The sequence below is a fragment of the Balaenoptera ricei genome, chromosome 16 (genome assembly GCF_028023285.1).
Source record: "Balaenoptera ricei isolate mBalRic1 chromosome 16, mBalRic1.hap2, whole genome shotgun sequence".
Classification (NCBI taxonomy): Eukaryota; Metazoa; Chordata; class Mammalia; order Artiodactyla; family Balaenopteridae; genus Balaenoptera; species Balaenoptera ricei.
Genome location: NC_082654.1, coordinates 384,758 through 403,809, shown reverse-complemented (window position 1 = coordinate 403,809; position 19,052 = coordinate 384,758). Strand labels below are relative to the sequence as shown.

The window sequence follows — 19,052 nt, the reverse complement described above, 5'->3', positions numbered from 1 at the left end:
ACCATCGTTAAAACACTAGCACGTGGAAAACGACAGCCACGTGAACCCCCAGTTTTCAGTGAAACCACCAGATAGAAGGGATTCGGGTGTTTAAAGAAAAGTGCCACCTGCACTTTTTATTCCACAGAACTGTTCAGAAACAGATGCTCTCGACAAAGCTAAGTCCATTGCTGTAGGACGATGAGACGGGGGAACGTTGTCTGGACTGGATGTGGTCAGACTCCCCACAGTGAATGCCCACGTGCTCGGCTGTCAGGGTAGAGCTCCTGCAAGTACGGCCGACTCAGGCCCTGGGGGCCACCTTGACCCTCTTGTTAATAGCAAGTGGTTTCCCCAGGGGTCTGAGCGGTCCCCTGGCCTCTGCCCCCAGCCCAGCCCCTCTCTGTGACCTGTCCTCACAGTCCCAGCAGAAGACCCACCAGAACCCAAGGGCCAGCTCACAGGGACCCCCAAGGCTTCCCAGAGCCCACTCCTGCCCCAGAATCATGGGCTCCCTCCCCCCCTTGAAGGGGGCAGTCCGGCCCCCAGGGCTTCCCTCCCCCCTTGTGAGAGGAGAACATGCAGGTCCTGCAGGAAGGGGCTGGGACCCGTCGTGGTGCTGGGCACACGAAGCAGAACTGGGGGCCCTCGGCTCCCCTGCAGCCTGCGAGTCTTGGTCCCGCTTCCCTCGCGGAGACGTGGCCTGGCTGAAGCCCCCGCTGTCTTTGGGTTTCTGGACGGAAGCACCAAGTGGGCAGCGGGGGCTCAAGGGGACCTACCCGGTGGGCTCGGGGGTGGGCCAGTCTCGACGGGTCAAATGGGGTCTGCGACGCTGGGCGTGTCCAAACCTCATGTTCAAAGCAGGGTGGCCGAGCGCACGGGGGGCTCGGGAGGCCCCCGGGCCCACAGGGGGGAGGCTCGGGCTGCACCGCAACGGGGGTCCTGAGGGGCAGAGGCCAAGCGCGGGGTGGGGGCCTCAGGGGGTGTGCCTGGGGCCACAGAGAGGCCTCTCGGGACCACACGTGCCCGTGAAGACAGCCACCGCCTGCTGCGTGGACCTGCCCTGAACACCCCACCGGAGGCCAGTCCCCAGGACCAGAGAAAGCACAGGAGGCGTGCACCCAGGTCCCCCCGGCCCCCAGCAGTGGGCGTGCTGCCTGGATATCCCACTGGAAGGCAGGCCCTCCGTGGCCCGGACCCACCGGCAGCAGACGTGCCCCACCCCGCTCTGCCCACCTTTCCTCCTGGGCGGCTGGTGGGGGCAGGCCACCTGGGGGCGGTAGGAGAGGCTGACACTCACCGCTGCCTCACACATTTGGCCTCGTTTTTTAAGCGAGTCCATCGCATCTGCTTCTTTCCAGTTAGTTTACTGAGACATTTGCTAACCCGTCTGGATGTCCTGTTCCATTGACCAGACGCGGACGTCCCTTCTCTCGCCCGAAGGCCAGCCTCGGGGTCCTGCGTGCAAACCTGCTTCCCCTGAACTGCCGAGGGGTGGGCGCCTGGAGCTCACGGCTCTTTCCTCTCCAGGAGCTGGAGCAGCAGCTCATGATAGAGAAGAGAAACTTCCGGAAAACCCTCAAGTTCTACCAGAAGCTCTTACAGAAGGAGAAGTGGAACAAAGGTAGCCTTGCTGGACGTGGGCCGGGGCTGGGGTTGGGGGTCGCTTTGGGCTGACTCTGCCCACCCTCAGGCTCCGAGGTGAAGACCATGTTGTCCAAACTGAAAGGGCAGCTGGAAGAGATGCGGTCCAAGGTGCAGTTCCTCGGGCTGGTCAAGAAGTACCTACAGGCAAGGCCCCCGCTCCCCCCCCCTCCAGAGGCCTGGCGCCCGCAGGGCTCCTCCTGCTAAAACCTTGGAAATTGGTCCCTGTGAAAACATACCCACCCCTGAGAGGCCACCCCCTCCCTGCCCCCGGGTCAGGGGCGGGGTGACCCGGCAGCAGGTCAACCCGACAGTGGTGACTCGCACCCCAGGTCATGTACGCGGAGCGGTGGGGCCTGGAGCCCTGCGCCCTGCCCGTGCTCGTGAACATCGCGTCCGCCCACTGCGACACGCTGGACTTCAGCCCCCTGGACGAGTCCTCTTCCCTCATCTTCTACAACGCCAGCAAGCACCCGCGTGACGGCCGGCAGAGGAAGGCCCGCGTCCTGCAGGCCGGCACGCCGCTGGGGCTCATGGCCTACCTCTACTCCAGGTGCAGCGGGGAGGAAGGGTGTCTCTGTGCCCCCCAGGCTTTCGGAGACAGAAGCAGAGAGGAAACAAATAGGCCCCGCGGTGGGGGGCAGGGGGTGAAAGAGGTGGGAACTCTCGCCTGCCCTCATCTGAGATGGGTTTGCACTTTTTATTTAGAAAGTTCCCTTTAAGTTGCCTTGTGTTGGCTCCCACTGGCCTCCAGGTCCTTGGCTGAGTGGCCTCAGAGCCATGGGCCCTGCTGGACCCGCACCTGTGGACCCGGGTGTCTCGGTCAGGTGTGCAGGGGGCGCTTTGAAGGAGAGCCCAGGAATGCGGCCGCCGTGACTAACAGCCCGGCGGGCTTCTGAATCTGAACGCAGCCGGGAACCTCAGGGGCACCTGGACCCCATCCACTTTCCTAAGTCAGACACCCCATAATTAAACGTTGGGCTCCCCGGGGCTGTGGTGAGGTTGGCCCCAGCCAGCTCTCTGCAGCATTTCTGGGCATCAGCGGGGCTTAGGCTCACGGGATCCCCTGATAATGCAGGTGCGCGGGCTCACCTACCGCGGGAAGGACCAGGCTCCTCCGTCCAGGGTCACAGGGGCCCCCGGGCCACGCCCGACCCTGCCATCCCTCCGTCCGCCCCACCAGCTCCACCTGGCTCTCAGGCACAGGGCAGCCCCCTCCCGGGCCCCATCAGGGTTGGGGACAGACCTCCTTCCAGACGAGGGTGGAGGCCTCACCCCAGTGTTGACTTTTAGGGACTCATGGCACCACTTCGGAGCCCCGGGGTCTTCTTCGGGCTGGAGGCTGTGGTGACCCCAGACTGCTGGCTCTTGGCAGCCAGTGGGGAGCAGGGGCCCTCCCGGGGCAGCTGCCTCTCCCCGCTCCCCGGCCCGTTCCCCCGAGGTGGGCTGACTGGGGCTCCTGCCGGCAGGGCTCCAGGCTGCCCTCAGACTCGGGCCTCCTCTGCAACGTGGGACGTCACACGCCGCCACAGGCACTGTGCTTTCCAGGAGACGTGCGCGCGCATGCGTGCCGGTATCACGGGGCGTGCTGTGCGTTCTGTGTGACGCAGCATCTCCGAGGGGGCACGGGCTTCTCTCTGCAGACCCCGCGGGTGTCCCCTCTGCGGGGTGCTGAACCCGGGCTGCCTAGTCCCCGGCCTGAGCCAGGCCGCAACGTCCCGGGCACAGGCTCCCTCGTTCCTGGACCCCCACCTCTTTCTCGCTCCCCTGGCTCCTTGGGGCACCCCGAGGTGGGGGACCCTCCCCGAGGGGCGAGGACCCTCGCGCCCTCAGCTGCCTGTTTCCCAACACAGTGGTTTCCGGCTCGGGCTGGGCCACTGCTCTGGCTCAGCTTTCTGAATCGTTTCTAAAAGACGACACAGTGAGGGCCTTAAAAACGGACGTTACAGAAGTCCTCAGACCCGCAACATTCAGGAATTTCTAACGTGATCAGTGTTCCCCCCACTTATTTCTGACCGGCGCTCCTGCTGGCCTCCCTCCTGGCGAGGGGCTCAGGCGCACACGAGCCCACCCCGGGACCGCGGGGCTGGGGGCGCCGGGCCACGTGCTAGCGGCTGACTGCCCCCTCCCCGCAGCGACGCCTTCCTGGAAGGCTACGTGCAGCAGTTCCTGTACACCTTCCGGTACTTCTGCAGCCCCCACGACTTCCTGCACTTCCTGCTGGACCGTATCAGCAGCACCTTGTCCAGGTACCCGCCGACCCTGACGAGGACGAGGCCAGAGCCGCCGGGAAGGCCCAGGCGAGGGCAGAGGAGGGGAGCGGGGGCCGCCGCTGCCCGTGGTGGGGGGAGGAGGGGGAGGCAGAGGGCGGGGGCTGGGACAGGTGGAAGGAGGTGAGCGCCAGGCCCCCCCGTGGGCTGGGGGAGGGCAGCTGGGGGGCAGGGAGGGTCCCGCGGGCCTCAGCCGGCAAGTGGGGTCAACAAGGTAAGGGGAAGGGGTGGTGGGCAGTGCTGGACGCACTCTGGCCCTCTGAGCTGGCCTGTCCTCGCCCCCCAGACTCTCCACAAGCCCAGGCCGGGAGCCCTGGGAGAGGAGGGACTCATGGGAGACCCCAGCCCCCTGCTTCCCCACACGCAGAGCCAGGCTCCCGCCCTGCCTCTTGGGACGCCTTCCAGCCCCTGGGTGCCGGCTGTGAGGGTGGCAGGGTCTCCAGGACGGGCACCAGGTTGCAGGGGGGCGGGGGGGGGGGGCGCCGCTGCCCCACCCCCGTCACCAGGTGGGCGGGCTCGGTGGGGCTGAAGTGCCGTGAAGACAGAGCCGCGCTCAGACCCCACGCACCCGCTGGCTTGGGTGTGACACCAGGCGGGCGCGGGGGAACCTGCGTGGCTCAGGCCTCCATCTGCCCCCAGGGCCCACCAGGATCCCACCTCCACCTCCTCCAAGATCTACAGGCGCAGCTTCTGCCTCCTGCAGGCCTGGCTGGAGGACTGCTATGCCGTGGACTTCAGGAGGGACGCAGGGCTCCTGGGGAGGCTCCAGGACTACCTCGCCTCCCAGGTGAGGGCGCGACTCGGGGAGCGGGGCCACCGCCCCTCTGGGGCAGCGGGCGACCCCGCGTGCTTCTGCCCAGATCCTGCCCCTGGACGGCTCCGCAGAGCCCCTGCTGGGCCTCCTGGAGGTGGGCACCGAGCGGCGGGCTGAGGGCGCCCCACGCAGCACAGACCTGCAGGACCCCAAGGACGCGGAGGACGCCGCCAGGCCCCTCAACGCCCTGTGGAAGAGGCTCTCGGAGGACGGCGTCTCCCGGAAGGTGCGGCCTTTCCCGGGGAGCCGGCGTGGGGACACCGCCTACGCAGGCACGCACACGCACACGCTTGTGCTCATGTGCACACACCCGCGTACCCTGGTACACACGCACACGGACAGGCACACGTGCACAAACGTGCACGCGCCCCCCCCGTGTTGCCGGTCCTGGGCAGCAGGCCTCTGGGCCTGGCACTTCCTGCCCCCTGGCCCTCGACAAGGACAGCAGAGGGCCGGCCGGGGGCTCAGAACACCCCGCCTCCCTGACTCTGGGGCCAAGGGGGGGCCGGGAAATGGCCCGGGACGGGAGCAGGGTTGAGGAGACCTCACCGTGATACGTGCAGACAGCCCCATCCACGAAATGACCAGGACAGGCGTCCTCGAGGCAGCGTGGCCGCGGGCGGGAGGGATTTGCCCTGTGGCTCTAGCCGAGCCAGGCTGCGAGGTCCTGGGCCTGGGCCCTCCCCACCCCGCCCTAACCTGGAGGGGACCCTCCGGGGCTTGGCCTTCCTGCCCTGCAGAGCTTCCCCTGGCGGCTGTCCCGGGGCAACGGGCTGGCGCTGCCCCACCACAAGGGGCGCCAGTACAGCATCGCATCCGCCCTGCCCAAGCCCTGCTTCTTCGAGGACTTCTACGGCCCCTACGCCAGGGCCGGCGAGAAGGGGCCCTGCTTCCTGACCGAGTACAGCACCCACCAGCTCTTCAGCCAGCTGACGCTGTTGCAGCAGGTGAGGGCAGGGGCTGACGCTGCGGCAGCGGGTAAGGGGGTGGGCGCTGAAGGCCCTCAGCAAGAGGGCGCCAGGTGCACAGGCCCCACGAGGTCCCACAGGGCGCACACCCCACCCCCCCCGGCGTGCTGGAGTGCGCCCTGCTCTGCGGGCCGGGCGGGGGGCCGTGTGCGCTAGGCCCTCCCTCCTGGAACTGGGCCCCCAGCCCCCAGGTGCCCCTTCCCAGGCCCCCCGGCATCCTGGGCCCCCATTACTTGGCAGGTGACAGCAGGGGCAGGGACCCAGCGACCCCTTCCCCCCGCCACTGTTGTCTGGGTGGACGTGCAGAGTCCCTGGCGGCCCAGCCCTGTGACTGCAGATGCCCCCCCCACCCCAGCCCTGGCGCTGCCTGACCTCTGCGTCCTTGTCCTCGGCAGGAGTTGTTTCAAAAGTGCCACCCCGTCCACTTCTTAAACTCTCGGGCCCTGGGCGTCACGGACAAAAGTGTGGCCGTCCCCAAGTGAGTGTCCGGCGTGGGTGTCAGAGAAGCCTGGGATGCGGGGTTGGCCGGAGGGTCTTGGGGCCTCACCCACGTGTCTCCTGGACACTCACAGCGGAAGGGCAATGCCCGTGGTGCTCAGCTGGACCGCCGCCTCGCAGGGCCGGTCCCGCCAGCCCCCTGGGCCCTGAGCGCCACCCCCCGGGCCCTGAGCGCCACCCCGGGTCCTGAGCGCCACCCCCCGGGCCCGTCCCGCCAGCCCCCTGGGCCCTGAGCGCCACCCCCCGGGCCCTGAGCACCACCCCGGGTCCTGAGCGCCACCCCCCGGGCCCTGAGCGCCACCCCACGGGCCCTGAGCGCCACCCCGGGCCCTGAGCGCCACCCCCCGGGTCCTGAGCGCCACCCCGGGTCCTGAGCACCACCCCGGGTCCTGAGCGCCACCCCGGGTCCTGAGCACCACCCCGGGTCCTGGCGACGTGCGCCCGCGTCTCTTGCAGAGCCAGCTCCTCCGAGTCTCTGTCGGCCAAAACTTGCAGCTTATTTCTGCCCAGTTACGTCCAGGACAAGTACCTGTTACAGCTTTTAAGAAGCGCAGACGACGTCAGCACCTGGGTGGCCGCCGAAATCGTGACCAGCCACACCTCCAAGGTCGGTGCCCTCAGGTCTGGCCCCAGCGCGGAGTCGGGGCTACTGGCAGCGAGGGCACCTCCCTGGGAGACCCCCTCTGCTGGGGGTACACGGCGGCTCCAGGCCCACCCAGGCCTGTCCCCACGGCGCGGACACGCAGACCTCACACAGGCACACCCCCACTCACAGCTGGACGCAGCGCCACACACATGCCGACACGCGCGGTGTCCTTCCCGCCCTCATACCCACAGCCCCCCCGTGCTCCCACACTCCTCCTGCCTCGGTCGCGACCCAGGGCTGGGAACTGACCCGCTGGCCTGAGCTCTCGTGGCCACTGTCACAACAGCACGGGTGCACGTGTGTCCTCGGCCAGTTTGTGGAACAAATGAAACACTGGTCAGTGGTCCCATCAAGGTGAGGCTCCTCTGGGTCCCACAGGCCTCGGCCTGGACCGACCCACCTGCTTCAGGGCCAGCACCTCCCTCAGGTCCCACCCAGCCAGGAGGGGCAGCGGGTGGGCCTAGTGCCCCAGAGTCCGCCCAGCGAGCACCCCGCTGCCAAGGCCTCCGACGTCCTTCCACCTGAGGCCAGACGCAGGTGGGGGTCACAAGGTCCTGCCCGTGGGACGTGGCCACGTGGAGGAACCAGTGGGGACCACGGGGCTCCTGCTGTGTCACACAGCTCCTTTCCGCGGGTGCACGCCCACCGCCTCCCAGGCCCAAAGAATCAGCTCCCCAGGCATGAGCCCCTGGAGTGGGCTGAGCACGAAGGGGGAGCTTGGGGCGGGGGACCCTGTTCTGTCCCAGGAGCTGCCCCAGAGCCCACCGCGGCCACCACCTCCCCGTGAGACGGTGAAGCCCGGACGTGCCCGTTCCGGCATTAAGAGCCTCTGCAATGTGTCTTTCCTTTCCCAGTATTCCTGTGTCCCCCAAGCCCCTAGGGGCAACCCCAAGGCCCATGAACAAACGCCGAGTTTTCCACTCTTTCCCCTTTTCGGGAGAATTTTCTCTAAGGGTTTATCAGCTGACAGATTGACCCGTCCTCACTTCTGCCAGGATGTGGCCTGGTCCCCCTCCCCCACCGGTTTGTTCCAATCCACGATGTTATCATGAGTGACGTCAAAGTGCAGCTTCCCCTGATCAGGGACATCACACGGGCCTGGGTGCTCGGGCTTCCCAGGGGACCTCGGCTACCAGGGAGTCCTCAACCCAGAGCCTCTGCAGCTGCCCCGCCCACAGGTCACCACAAAGGGGCGCCGGCGTCCCCAGGCCGCAGGACGGAACGGTCTTCAGACCCACCTGAGACTCACCCGGGGTCAGCGCCTGGCGGGAAGGAACTGCTGTTGCAGTGACCAAACTCTCCCCATTGCGTGAACGGCTCCCCCGTCCCTGTGAGCAGAGGTTGGAGGGAGGACTGTTCACGGGGCAGTGCCGCCTCAGCAGGGACAGGACAGCGCAGGGACCGAGGGGAGAAAGTGCCAGGAGTTCTCAGGAAGCCATGTGGGCACCTTCGGCAAACATGCTGATCAAGTTCTGAAATACACGTTGTTCCACATATTGGGTGTCACTCACTATGCTGTCAGAACAACCCGGGAGACTGACTTCTACATTCATAGACTCTGGTCTCAGAAAAATTTGTCAGAACTCAAATTTTGAGCCGGAGAATGTAACGGAAGGCTAATAAAAGCCCTCAGTGGTAACAGTGCATTCCTTCCAGATCACATCCCGGGGTGGGGGGGGTGGTGAGACAGTGGAAACACAAGGTCAAGAAGAAAAGGAAACAGTGTAAAGTTTCTCACCTTCAAGAAAAGCTTCCCTTTTTGTAGATGAATAACGGTGGGACTGAAAGCAAACCAGGACTCTGGCTTCATCAGACAGGTGTAAAAGTGACGGAACACGACAGCCAAGAGAAGGAAGCAACCTAATATCCGTCGACGGACCAATGGATGAACAACGTGGTCCACCATCCACCCTGTGAAAATATTCAGCCCTATGAGGGAACCAGATGGTGACACAGGCCACGACGGCTGAGCCTGGAGGGCGGGACGCCGGTCACAAGAGCAGACCCACTGTGTGACTTGATTGGTACGAGGTTCAACGGTGAGGGGACAGAGCTCTGCCTGGACGGGCTGAAAATCGCCTACTTGGCATCCATCTGAACCTATGGAGAAAATAATGAGGTGTCAACGAAAGAAGCAGGAGTGGGTAGATGTTTTTCAAGATCCTTTAAGAGGCACTCAAGCCAGACAGCTGGGAGGCGATGGTGCTGAGTGACCCCCAGCACCCGTCCTGTGACCAAGACAAGGGTGTCTGGTTGGGACCCGCAGGCGATGTTCCCACCTGAAGGATGTCCTTGGCGTGGCGACAGTCCACAGGGTGAGGCAGCTCTGAAATGAGGGGTCAGCTGAATTCTCCAGAATCTTCTGGAAGTTGCTGGAACTGTGTGAAACCCACACGCTAACTGTGGGGCTGTGAGCCAGGCCGCTCGGAGAGGAGACTCCCACTGGGGCAGCAGGGGCTGCCGTGGGGTGTCCCCATCAAATCTGGTGACTCTGCCCTGCCGACCAGCGACCCCTGAGGCGCTGCCACCCCGTCCCGCCGTGGACTCGGCCGGGCGGACGAGAAGCTGAAATCAGCTCCCCGTTTGCCTCTGGACACCTCGGCTCCATCTCCCCAAGTGGGGGTGCCCTTCCTGCTCCCCCCATTTGTCCTGAGCGGAGATTTGTCCCGGGAGAGAAGTGAGATGGACTTTGCACACCTTTGTGCCTTTGTTTTCTGGGCCCCCGACCCCCTCCCCTGCACGGAGGTGGGCGCACCGCCCTGCGCCCCGACGCTGGCCCCTGTGCCCCGGTCCCTCGTCTGAGACGGAGGACGCTGAGTGTCTTGTTCTCTGGTTCCAGCTGCGGGTGAACCTGCTCTCCAAATTTCTGCTGATTGCGAAGTCTTGCTACGAGCAGAGGAACTTCGCGACAGCTATGCAGATCCTGGGCGGCCTGGAGCACCCGGCCGTGCGACAGTCCCCCGTGAGTCCCCCGGGGGGGCCGGCTGCAGCCACGCCGTGGGCACAGGCAGGGCTGTAGGAGCTTCACCTGTGCTTTTATTTTAGGCCTGGAGAATTCTACCTGCAAAGATAGCAGAGGTCATGGAGGAGCTGAAAGCCGTGGAGGTACCCCTTTGCGTGAGCTCCCAGCAGCTCCCGTCCCGGGGGAGGGGGGGTTCGCCCGGCAGATCCTGCATCGTGGCGCCCACCTCATGGCCCCCTCAGAATCGTGTGTGGCCCCCCCCCATCTCCCCCGGGGCCTCGGCCATTCACCTGGGCAGATGTGGCAGGGTTGCTCCAGGGCCGTGATTCCAGCCTGGGGTGCAGGTACCCTGAGGCCCTGCCTGAGCTTGGCCGACCTACCTGCCTCCTGGCCGCCCCTCATGAGATCCTAAACGGGGACACGCCCTCTGGACGAGGGGCATTTCCCAGAGTGAGGAGGCGGGAGCGGCCTGCAGCCGGCCCCAGACGCAGCGCTCTGCCGGTGGGGGGACTGCTGTGTGTCCTCGGTTGCCACCACACCCAGGGGTCCCTGCGGCCGGCCAGCCCGGCCCTCAGTCTAATTTGGGCAGTGGGTTCACCTGGCTCTTTTCTGGAAAGGAATTTGCCAGCAGCAGCAGGAAGCGCACGGCTTTCTGGGGGGGGGGGGGGGTCAGTGTTCCTTTTGTGTCTGCAAGCTTTAGACATCTGGACTTTCCGCAACCCAAGAGCCAAGGGACATTTTGGACTGGCTGATAAATCGGGGTGCTGTAGCCCCCATGCAGCAGGAATACAGGCGCCAGCTGGGCCTGGCCGGGCTGAGCCGGCCCCTGCTGGGCACCTGGGCTGACCTGTCACCTGTCGTCCCCCCCGCCCACGCCCCTGGCTGGGCCCCAGGTCTTTCTGAAGAGCGACAGCCTGTGTCTGATGGAAGGACGGCGCTTCAGGGCCCAGCCCACCCTGCCCTCAGCCCACCTCCTGGCCATGCACATCCAGCAGCTGGAGACAGGGGGCTTCACCATGACCAACGGGGCCCACAGGTGGAGCAAGCTCAGGTGAGGGATCCACAGGTGAGCAAGCCAGGTGGGGGACCCACAGGTGAGACAAACCAGGTGAGGGGCCCACAGGTGAATAAGCCAGGTGGGGGACCCACAGGTGAGCAAGCCAGGTGCGGGGTCCACAGGTGAAACAAACCAGGTGAGGGGTCCACAGGTGAATAAGCCAGGTGAGGGGCCCACAGGTGAAAGGAACCAGGTGAGGGGCCACCCCCATCTCTCCTGTTCCTCTGAGACCTGGGCCGCCTTGCCCCTCACCCAGCCCTCACCCCAGCCCAGGCCTCCACACCCTCTCCCCTGGGTGACCTCCAGCCACCTCCTTCTCCACAAACAAGGGGTAAACAATTCGCACAGTCCAGCGTCCACGGCCCCAAACACTGCCCCGAGGTTGCCGTGACCTCCCTTCCTATTGGGAGATCCAGGCGCACCCAGAACGCCACCTCTGTGCAACCACCCTCCCTGACCCCCCGAGCCACATCTCCCCTCTCTCCCTGCCTCTGCTGTCCCCCTTGGGGCCCCTCCGTAGAGCTGTCCGGAGGACTCAGTCAGTCCCCACCGTTCAACTGCCCGGCACACCTGCGGACCCACCTGGGAGGAGCAGACTGGGGGGCTGTTGGTGCCGACCACCACCATGACCCTGCCAGGGACTCAGACACTCCCAGCCAAAGGCGATCGTTGCTCCTTTTGGCCTCGGAAGGTGCAGGGGTGCCCTCGGAAGCCCACCCTGGGGCCAGCCGCTCCTTAGGAGCTCCAGGCCCACGTCCCTCCGCAGCGCCCCAGGCCCTCAGTGCCTCTCAGGACAGTGCCAGCCTGTCTCCAGGGAGACCCTCCCCCCACGACCTTTCACCCCACTCCATCCTCTCCCCCCTTCATCGTCCACATGGCGGTCAGGTGGAGGCCGGTCAGGCCTCCTCAGGGTCAAGGGCGGACCGGTCCCTCAGAGTCTGGACTTTGATGCGGCCTGGTTGGGACAGTGCCTGACAGCAGGCTGGGAACGCACTGGCTGCAGACGCTGCCCCCGTGACTTGTGCAAACTCACATTTCGTTTCTTCCCCCAACCCAGAAACATCGCCAAAGTGGCGAGCCAGGTCCACGCGTTCCAGGAGAACCCCTACACGTTCGCCCCCGACCCCAAGCTGCAGTCCCACCTCAAGCAGAGAATCGCCCGATTCAGCGGGGCCGACATCTCCATTCTGGCTGAGGACAGCAGGGCTGGCTCCCACCAGGTGGCCAGCGAGAAGCACTCCAAGAAGATTCAGGACAAGCTGCGGAGAATGAAAGCCACGTTCCAATAGCGCAGGACAGCGGGTCTGGGTGTGGAGTCCACACCGAGGACAGGCCTGGGGTGGAAGGGGCCGTGCCTGCTGTGTCAGACAGGGACCCCCACGGCCCAGGAGGGGCACCGGGGCGGGAGCACGGGCTCAGACCCAGACCCGAGAGAGACGGCGCCAGGAGAGGCTGAGGGGGGTTTCTAGGAGAATTTTAAAATTAAATTTAAAGATTAAAAATTTAAACCAAAATACGGTAAGTAAGCTCCCCAGGAGCCGAATACCCATTTCTATTTCTCAAAGATAAACAGCTTTCACCCAATTGTCTGGCCATTCAGCCCCCAGAAACCCCCCACCACAGCACCCAGCTCAGGCTTTAAACCCAGGTGCCCACTGAGCAGTGTTCCCGCGACTCTGGTCTATGTCTGCCCAAAAACGAAGGGCCAAGACTGACCTCTGACCCCCCTGCCAACCACAGATTCCAGGGGGTTCTGAAACCCTCCCTTTGGGCCCGAGGCTTCCCGGGGGGCCCAAGCCCCACCCTGGGCTCACAGTTCCTCCCTGCCGGGCCTCCCCCTCCTACAGCCCCAACCCCTGGCTGCTCACCCAGTCGCAGGTGCAGGTGCCAGAGCCTCGCAGCCCTTCCCGCCAAGAGGCCCGGCCTCGCCTCCGTCCCAGCCCGGCCTCCTGCTGCCGGCGAGTGCCTCATGGCTCCACACTGGCAGCCCCCAAGTGCCCCGTGGCCCCTGTGCCCACCGCCCCACCACTGAGAGCACTTCCTGGTGGGGCAGGCACACCTGGGCCGAGGCTCTGCTTCCAAAGCATGCAGGTGTCAGACAGCAGCTCCAAAGCAGAGACACAGCCTCCCTCTGCCCTACCTGGGGGCCTGGGGGCTGTAGGGCCATGGCCGGGTCCCCCCCTTCTTCAGCAGCCATGCATGTGATTCACACACCCACGCCTAGCTCCCGAGGCTGGCTGTCACCAGCGCGTTCTGACGAGGAAACGAGGTCTGCGGCCTCAGTGGTACCAAGCTCTTCCCCAGGGCTGTTTCCAAACCGCGCTCGGCCAGGGGCATGGGACCAGGACAGCACGTCACACCTCCACAGCAGGGAGGCCAGAGCCCTGGCACCATCCCAGGCACCAACGTTTTTACGTTGCAAATCGCTGCAAGACCCAAGACTGTTCTTTTAAGTTTTAGAATTAGTGATTCTTTAGCGCAGCTGCTCGTGGTATTTCTAGGAAAACCATTACCTGTGATAAAACACTGAATTTCTACTGTCAAGATGTGTTTTCCCACATATATTCATTCGCGACATCTACGTCCCGCTTTCGTGGAACATGAGAGGCACTGCTGGCCCTGCAAACGTGGCTTTTATATGAGAATTTGGTTCTGCAGATCAACTCCTACATTTTCAGGATTTGAATTCAACAAAGATAGCGCCACAAAGCCTGAAATGAAGTTAGCACCCAGCGCAAATAAACATTCCAACTGTAACGGTTTATCTGGGGGAGCGGCCAGGCTTCGGCTCCAGCACGACTGTCTGCATGTCGCCCTCACGTGCGGTTTAGGTTTCTAAATAAAGTCATTTCTACCAAGATGGCCTCCGCGGGCTCCTGGTGTTTATCTGCTCCGTGGGTCAGGGCGGCTCCTTCGAGCCAGACGAAGACGTCTTCAGGGCTGCTCGCGAAGGCGGGAGGGGACGAGGGGACGAGGAGGCTCAGGCCACGGCGATGTCCTCCGATGCTGCGCAGAGGGCCAAACCCCACCAGGACCAAACCCCACAACCCGGGGCCCACGAGCAGGCAGGCTCATGCCGCTGCCCGGGACGTGCCTGCCGCTGGAGGAGGAGACAGCCAGCCTCCCACGGTCGCTGACCTGCCGAGGCCTCCGGGCGCCATGGCCCGCGCCTGTCTGCCACAAGCCCTGCCCATCCTGGCGTCCGGCCACCCAGACCTCGTCCGCAGCCCACAGGCCAGACAGCCGGCTCGTCCTCGCCGGGGACAGGCTGGGGCGTGCCCGGGGCGTGGTCACCGCCGGGAAGGGTCCCAGTGGAAGAGCTGAGGGTCGGTGGGCACCAACAAAGGCGGGGCGATAGTGGGGTCGTGTCACTGTGGCCAGCAGCTGCCGTGGCCACGTGGCTCTGGAGTCTGGGCTGGAACGGGGGGTCCTCAGCCACCTTAGAACCACTAGACCCTGGGCCCTCTTCCCCCCGAGACACGAGTAAAGCACCAGGAAGACCGGCTCTCCCTTCACTGCACCGGCTCTGATCACATCAACACGTTTTTCTGAGAACTGACAACCAGCACCCCAGCCAGCCCCCCCAACCCCGTGCAGCCCCTCCTATGCTGAATGGAGCCCAGCCCTGCGCACCCAGGCTCTGGGGAGGCCCCCTGCCACAAACGGGGTCCCACCCCCCACGCCCGGCAGGCTGGGATCAAGCCCCAGGCAGCCCCTGGGCCGGCACCAGCACCCGCCACCTGGAGGAGGCCGGTGGGGCCCCGGCAGCCAGGCCATCGCCTGCGACACGGGCTTGGAGTGGCCGGTGGTGCTGGGTAAGTGGCCGAGGGGCCGGCTGGGTGCTGGCCACACCCCTCCCTGCGGCTTGTGTCCTTCCGGCTGCTGTCTGATACCTGCTGCAAGGACAGCGGGACTTCTCCTGGGACAGGACGGGCTCGAGCTGCCACCTTCCTGCAGCCGCATCTCCTCACTGCCTCTCCCGCTCCCCAGGGGGTGGACCTCAGTGACCGTGGGAAACGCTGTTCTGAAGGGAATCTGAGCTGAAGACAAGAGAACTGCAGGGAGGCCCGCACCCCGGTTGGGAGCAGCTTCTCGGGCACCAGGCCAGCCCTCTGAGGCTCCTCTGCGCACTCGCTGGGGGGTGGGACGCGAGTAGACAGTGGGAGACGAAGGCACCAGGCCTCCTACCATCGGAGAAAGGATCTCTGCGCACTCGCTGGGGGTGGGACGCGAGTAGACAGCGGGAGACGAAGGCACCAGGCCTCCTACCATCGGAGAAAGGATCTCATGGAGCCCAAGGTGCGCGGCGGTCAGGGACCCGAGGTACAGGTTGTGCGCGGTCCACTTCCCGGCTGCCACCGCAGGACCTCAGTCACAGCTTCGCTGACGTGTCGGGGGGTGGCTCTCTGCTGTGGGGCTGTCTTGAGCCTGCAGGATGTTTCGCAGCATCTCTGATCTCTACCCTCTAGATGCCAGCAGCACCGCCCGCTGCCCCCAGCTGTGACAACCAACAACTCTCCAGACATCGCCAAATGTCCCCTGGGGAGCAAAACTGCCCCCAGAACCACGGACCCAGAAGCAGTGACACCCCAACAGCAGCAGCTGCATCCTGTACCCAAATCTTGGTTTCCAGATACCATTCAATTCTCCAAGAAAAGGAAATGGCTGATTCCAGGGCTTGAGTGGGGAAAGTACCAGATGAGCCAGGAGCTAGGAAGTGCTAAAAGCGGGGCTTGGGGGTGGGAGGGTAGATCACATCAAAAGGACACAGGACAAGAGGGAAAGAGCTGTGAAGGCTCCCCACAGCCAGAGCTGGGCTGTCTGAGCCCCCACGTACGACAGTGATGGGCTGTGACCCAGGAATAGGACAAACGTCCATGAGTCCACACTGGAGTAAACGGACAACTGAATGAAAAAATAAACGGGAAGAACTGGGAGAAACCCAAACAGTACACGTGGTTGCCCCGGGAGGTGAGGCTTGTTACCCCCTCGAGTGTGGGTGGCAGGGGACCTGGTGACTGGCCCCCACTGCAGGGCAGGACAGGATGAGGGTGACCTGACGGTGGGGAGAGGCAGGCACCACCTTAGCCGGAGACGGGGATCAGCATCCTGGCCCCAAGTCTGCCGACGTCATGCATCCTAACACGAACTAATAAGATGGCACATCACCTCTGGGGTCTCGTCCCAGAACCCAGAACCCCACTCTAATCATGAGAAGACAGCAGACAAACCCAAATTGAGGGACACACCACAAAACACCTGACTCGTCTCCTCAAACTGTCAAGGACGTGGAAAACAAGATTTAGAAACGGCCACGGCCCAGGGTAGACTGAAGGGACAGGATGACTAAATGCAGCTCAGCACAGGGATGGGATCCTGGGACAGAAAAGGGACATCAGCAGAAAACCTGGCACAACCCAGTAAGTCTGCAGTTTAGTCAACACTAACTTCCTAGCTCTGCCAAAGTTCCACGGACAAGTAAGATGTTAGGGACTCTGTGCTGTCTGTGCAACTCGGACACAGAATTATCCCAAACTAAGGAGTTTTATAAAACTACTGTAGCTAGTATACAGAAATACAATTGACTTTTGTTTATTTTTGTATTCAATGACCTTGCTAAGCTCATTTATTAATTCTAATAATGTGCTTGTAGATTTTGTACTTTCCACGTATACAACCATCTCATTTGCAAGTGGCGGCTGTTTTACTTCTTCCTTTGCTATCTCTATACTTCCTACTCCTTTTTCTTGTCTTATTGCTCTGGCTAGGACTTCTAGAATAAGGTTGAGCAGAAGCCATAATGTTGGGCCTCCTTGTCTTATTCCTAATCTCTCAGGGGGGGTAGAGGCTCACTACTCTGTATTAACCACAATGTTAGCTGTAGCCATTCTTTATCAGAATAAAGAAGTTTCTTTCTGCTAAGTGTGCGTGTGAATTATGACACTATGTCCGACCACTGGCCTGGCTCTTTATCAGATCCAGCAGAAAGCTGCCAGCAGGCAGTGATGAACGCTACCTCCTGCACAGACTAAGACCACACTAGGAAGACGGGGCGGGGAGCAGACCCAGAACACAATTACGTTTACAAACAACATCTAGGGCGCACCAAAGGAAAAAGGAGGAGGCGTGAGGGAGCCTCTGGGACTGGAATGTTCCATGGCTTCATCTGCGCAGCAGTGAAAGGTCATGGCACATGCGTAAAGACGAATCGAACCTTGCGCGCCCAATGCACGTAGCCATATTTGTTTGTACCGCAACTGAGTAGTTTAAGAAGTACACACGGCGGTGGCGAGAGTTCGTCCCCGCTGGGCGGGCGGGGGCAGAACTTTGCTCCAGGCGCTCAGGGCCTAGGGGCCCAAAGACTGGCCGGGAGACCCAGGCGCCGGAGCAGCCAAGTTGAACTTGGCGCGCGCAGAGGCGGGGCGGGGCGGGGCGGAGCGGTGGGAGGGCCGCCTAGACCCGGCTGGGCTCCGGCGCCCGCTCCGACCGAGGGCGAACGCGCAGGGTCCACCGAGCGTGTGTGGGCGGCTTCTCCCGGGCCTCGGCCCCGACCCCCGCGCGCCCGCCGGCCCCGGGATGCTGCTCCGGCCCCGGCGGCCGCCCCCGCCCGCGCCGCCGTCGCCCGCCAGCCCGGACTCCGAGCCGCGGCTGGCGGGGGGCGTCCCCGGGACCCCGCCCGCGAGGCCCGCCTCGCCCGGCGCGCTGGCGGCGCCCGCGCCCCCCGGGTCGCCCGCATCCCCCGGGTCACCCGTATCCCCGGGCTCGGCGCAGCGCACGCCCTGGAGCGCGCGCGAGACGGAGCTGCTGCTAGGCACGCTGCTGCAGCCGGCCGTGTGGCGAGCGCTGCTGCTGGACCGCCGCCAGGCGCTGCCCACCTACCGCCGCGTGTCGGCCGCGCTGGCCCGCCAGCAGGTGCGGCGCACGCCCGCGCAGTGCCGCCGCCGCTACAAGTTTCTCAAGGACAAGGTCCGCGACGCGCACGGTCAGCCGCCCGGGCCCTTCGACGCGCAAATCCGCCAGCTCATGGGGCTGCTGGGCGACAACGGGCGCAGACGCGGCCGCCGCCGCTCCCCCGGGCCCGGGCGCCCCCCGCGCGGCCGCCGGCCGGCCCCCGCGGCGCCCGCTGAGCCGGGTAGGTGGGCTGGGGTGGGGGAGGGGAGGGGCGGGGGGGCCTCGGACCGGGGGAAGTGGGCTGCGGGCCGGGGGGAGGGGCGGGCGCGCCTCACGCGACCACCCGCTCTGCGTTCCAGGCGCCCCACCGCTGCTCGCCGCCCGAGACCCGGACGCGGACCCCGCCTGGACGCTCCGGTTCAGCCCGTCCCCGCCCAAGTCTGTGGACGCGCCCCGCGCCCCCGGCTCCCCGACGGCCGTTTCCACATTCACCCCCGCGCCCGGCCGCCCCGAGGACCCCGAGCCCTTCCGCGGCCCCGGCTCGCCGCCGCCGCCGCCGTCGCCCCCCGGCCCCACCCGGGAAGATCCCGACTCGCCGCCTGGTCGCCCGGAGGACCCCGTGCCCCCGCAGTCCGCGCCGCCGTCGCTGAACGCCGCCCTTCTGCAGACCCTGGGGCACCTGGGCGACATCGTGTCCGTCCTGGGCCCGCTGCGTGACCAGCTGCTGACCCTGAACCAGCACGTGGAGCAGCTGCGCGGCTCCTTCGACCAGACCGTGTCCCTGGCCGTGGGCTTCATCCTGGGCAGCGCCGCCGCCGAGCGAGGCGTCCTGGCCGACCCGCGCCAGTGAGGCCCGGCCGCCGCGGTCCTCTCTGCAGGGCCGCCCCTCGGCCCTGACCCCTCCTGCAGCCCTCCCCCACCCCTAACTTAGGTATAGGTTAAATAAAAAGATTGCTTTTTCCGACTTAACCCTGTGAGTGTGTGCGGGCCCCGCACTGGGTAGGAACGTAGGGCTGGAGGTCAGGGCGAGGTTAAAATGGCCTCGGGATCCCGGGGAGGGGCCAGGAGGGCTGGGGTGGGCTGGGGCCCCGTTGGGATGCTGCCCGGTCCTACCTACCTACCCTGGCAGGCCAGTCTCCAGTGGGGAGGGGGGCTGTGGGCACGTGGAACCCGAGGTCGGGGCCCTCACTGCACGCCAGCTTCTCCAGGTCTCCTGCCCCTGCCCCCGGGACTTCCCACCAGGCAGAGCAGCCATGGTGAGTGAGCCCGGCCGAGCAGGGAGGAGGAGGAGGGAGGGTCCAGGGAAATGGCGACGGCCTGGCT

At 64.7% G+C, this 19,052-nt stretch overlaps 2 protein-coding genes across 8 annotated transcripts in view; both read left to right on the top strand.

The window, feature by feature from the left end:
* KNDC1 (kinase non-catalytic C-lobe domain containing 1) overlaps positions 1–13,678 on the top strand; it is a 57,427-nt gene extending 43,749 nt beyond the window's left edge. For 3 of the 7 annotated variants that reach the window (XM_059899732.1, XM_059899727.1, XM_059899726.1), the window contains 13 exons: positions 1,510–1,603; positions 1,673–1,770; positions 1,956–2,176; positions 3,759–3,872; positions 4,533–4,680; positions 4,754–4,933; positions 5,448–5,654; positions 6,071–6,153; positions 6,630–6,780; positions 9,659–9,781; positions 9,865–9,924; positions 10,675–10,832; positions 11,896–13,678. In XM_059899732.1, coding sequence (XP_059755715.1) covers positions 1,510–1,603; positions 1,673–1,770; positions 1,956–2,176; positions 3,759–3,872; positions 4,533–4,680; positions 4,754–4,933; positions 5,448–5,654; positions 6,071–6,153; positions 6,630–6,780; positions 9,659–9,781; positions 9,865–9,924; positions 10,675–10,832; positions 11,896–12,127 — 1,869 coding nt within the window. In that variant the 3' untranslated portion in view covers positions 12,128–13,678. Of the gene's footprint in view, positions 1–1,509; positions 1,604–1,672; positions 1,771–1,955; positions 2,177–3,758; positions 3,873–4,532; positions 4,681–4,753; positions 4,934–5,447; positions 5,655–6,070; positions 6,154–6,629; positions 6,781–8,584; positions 8,662–9,658; positions 9,782–9,864; positions 9,925–10,674; positions 10,848–11,895 lie in introns of those variants that run through there. The other 4 variants (XM_059899729.1, XM_059899731.1, XM_059899730.1 and 1 more) reach the window with 4 other exon arrangements.
* Positions 13,679–17,414: 3,736 nt separating this feature from the next.
* On the top strand, positions 17,415–18,579 carry UTF1 (undifferentiated embryonic cell transcription factor 1). Its single transcript, XM_059901101.1, has 2 exons — positions 17,415–17,970; positions 18,089–18,579. Exons 1-2 carry the CDS (start codon positions 17,415–17,417, stop codon positions 18,577–18,579), a joined length of 1,047 nt encoding a protein of 348 aa, XP_059757084.1.
* Positions 18,580–19,052: the final 473 nt, after the last annotated feature.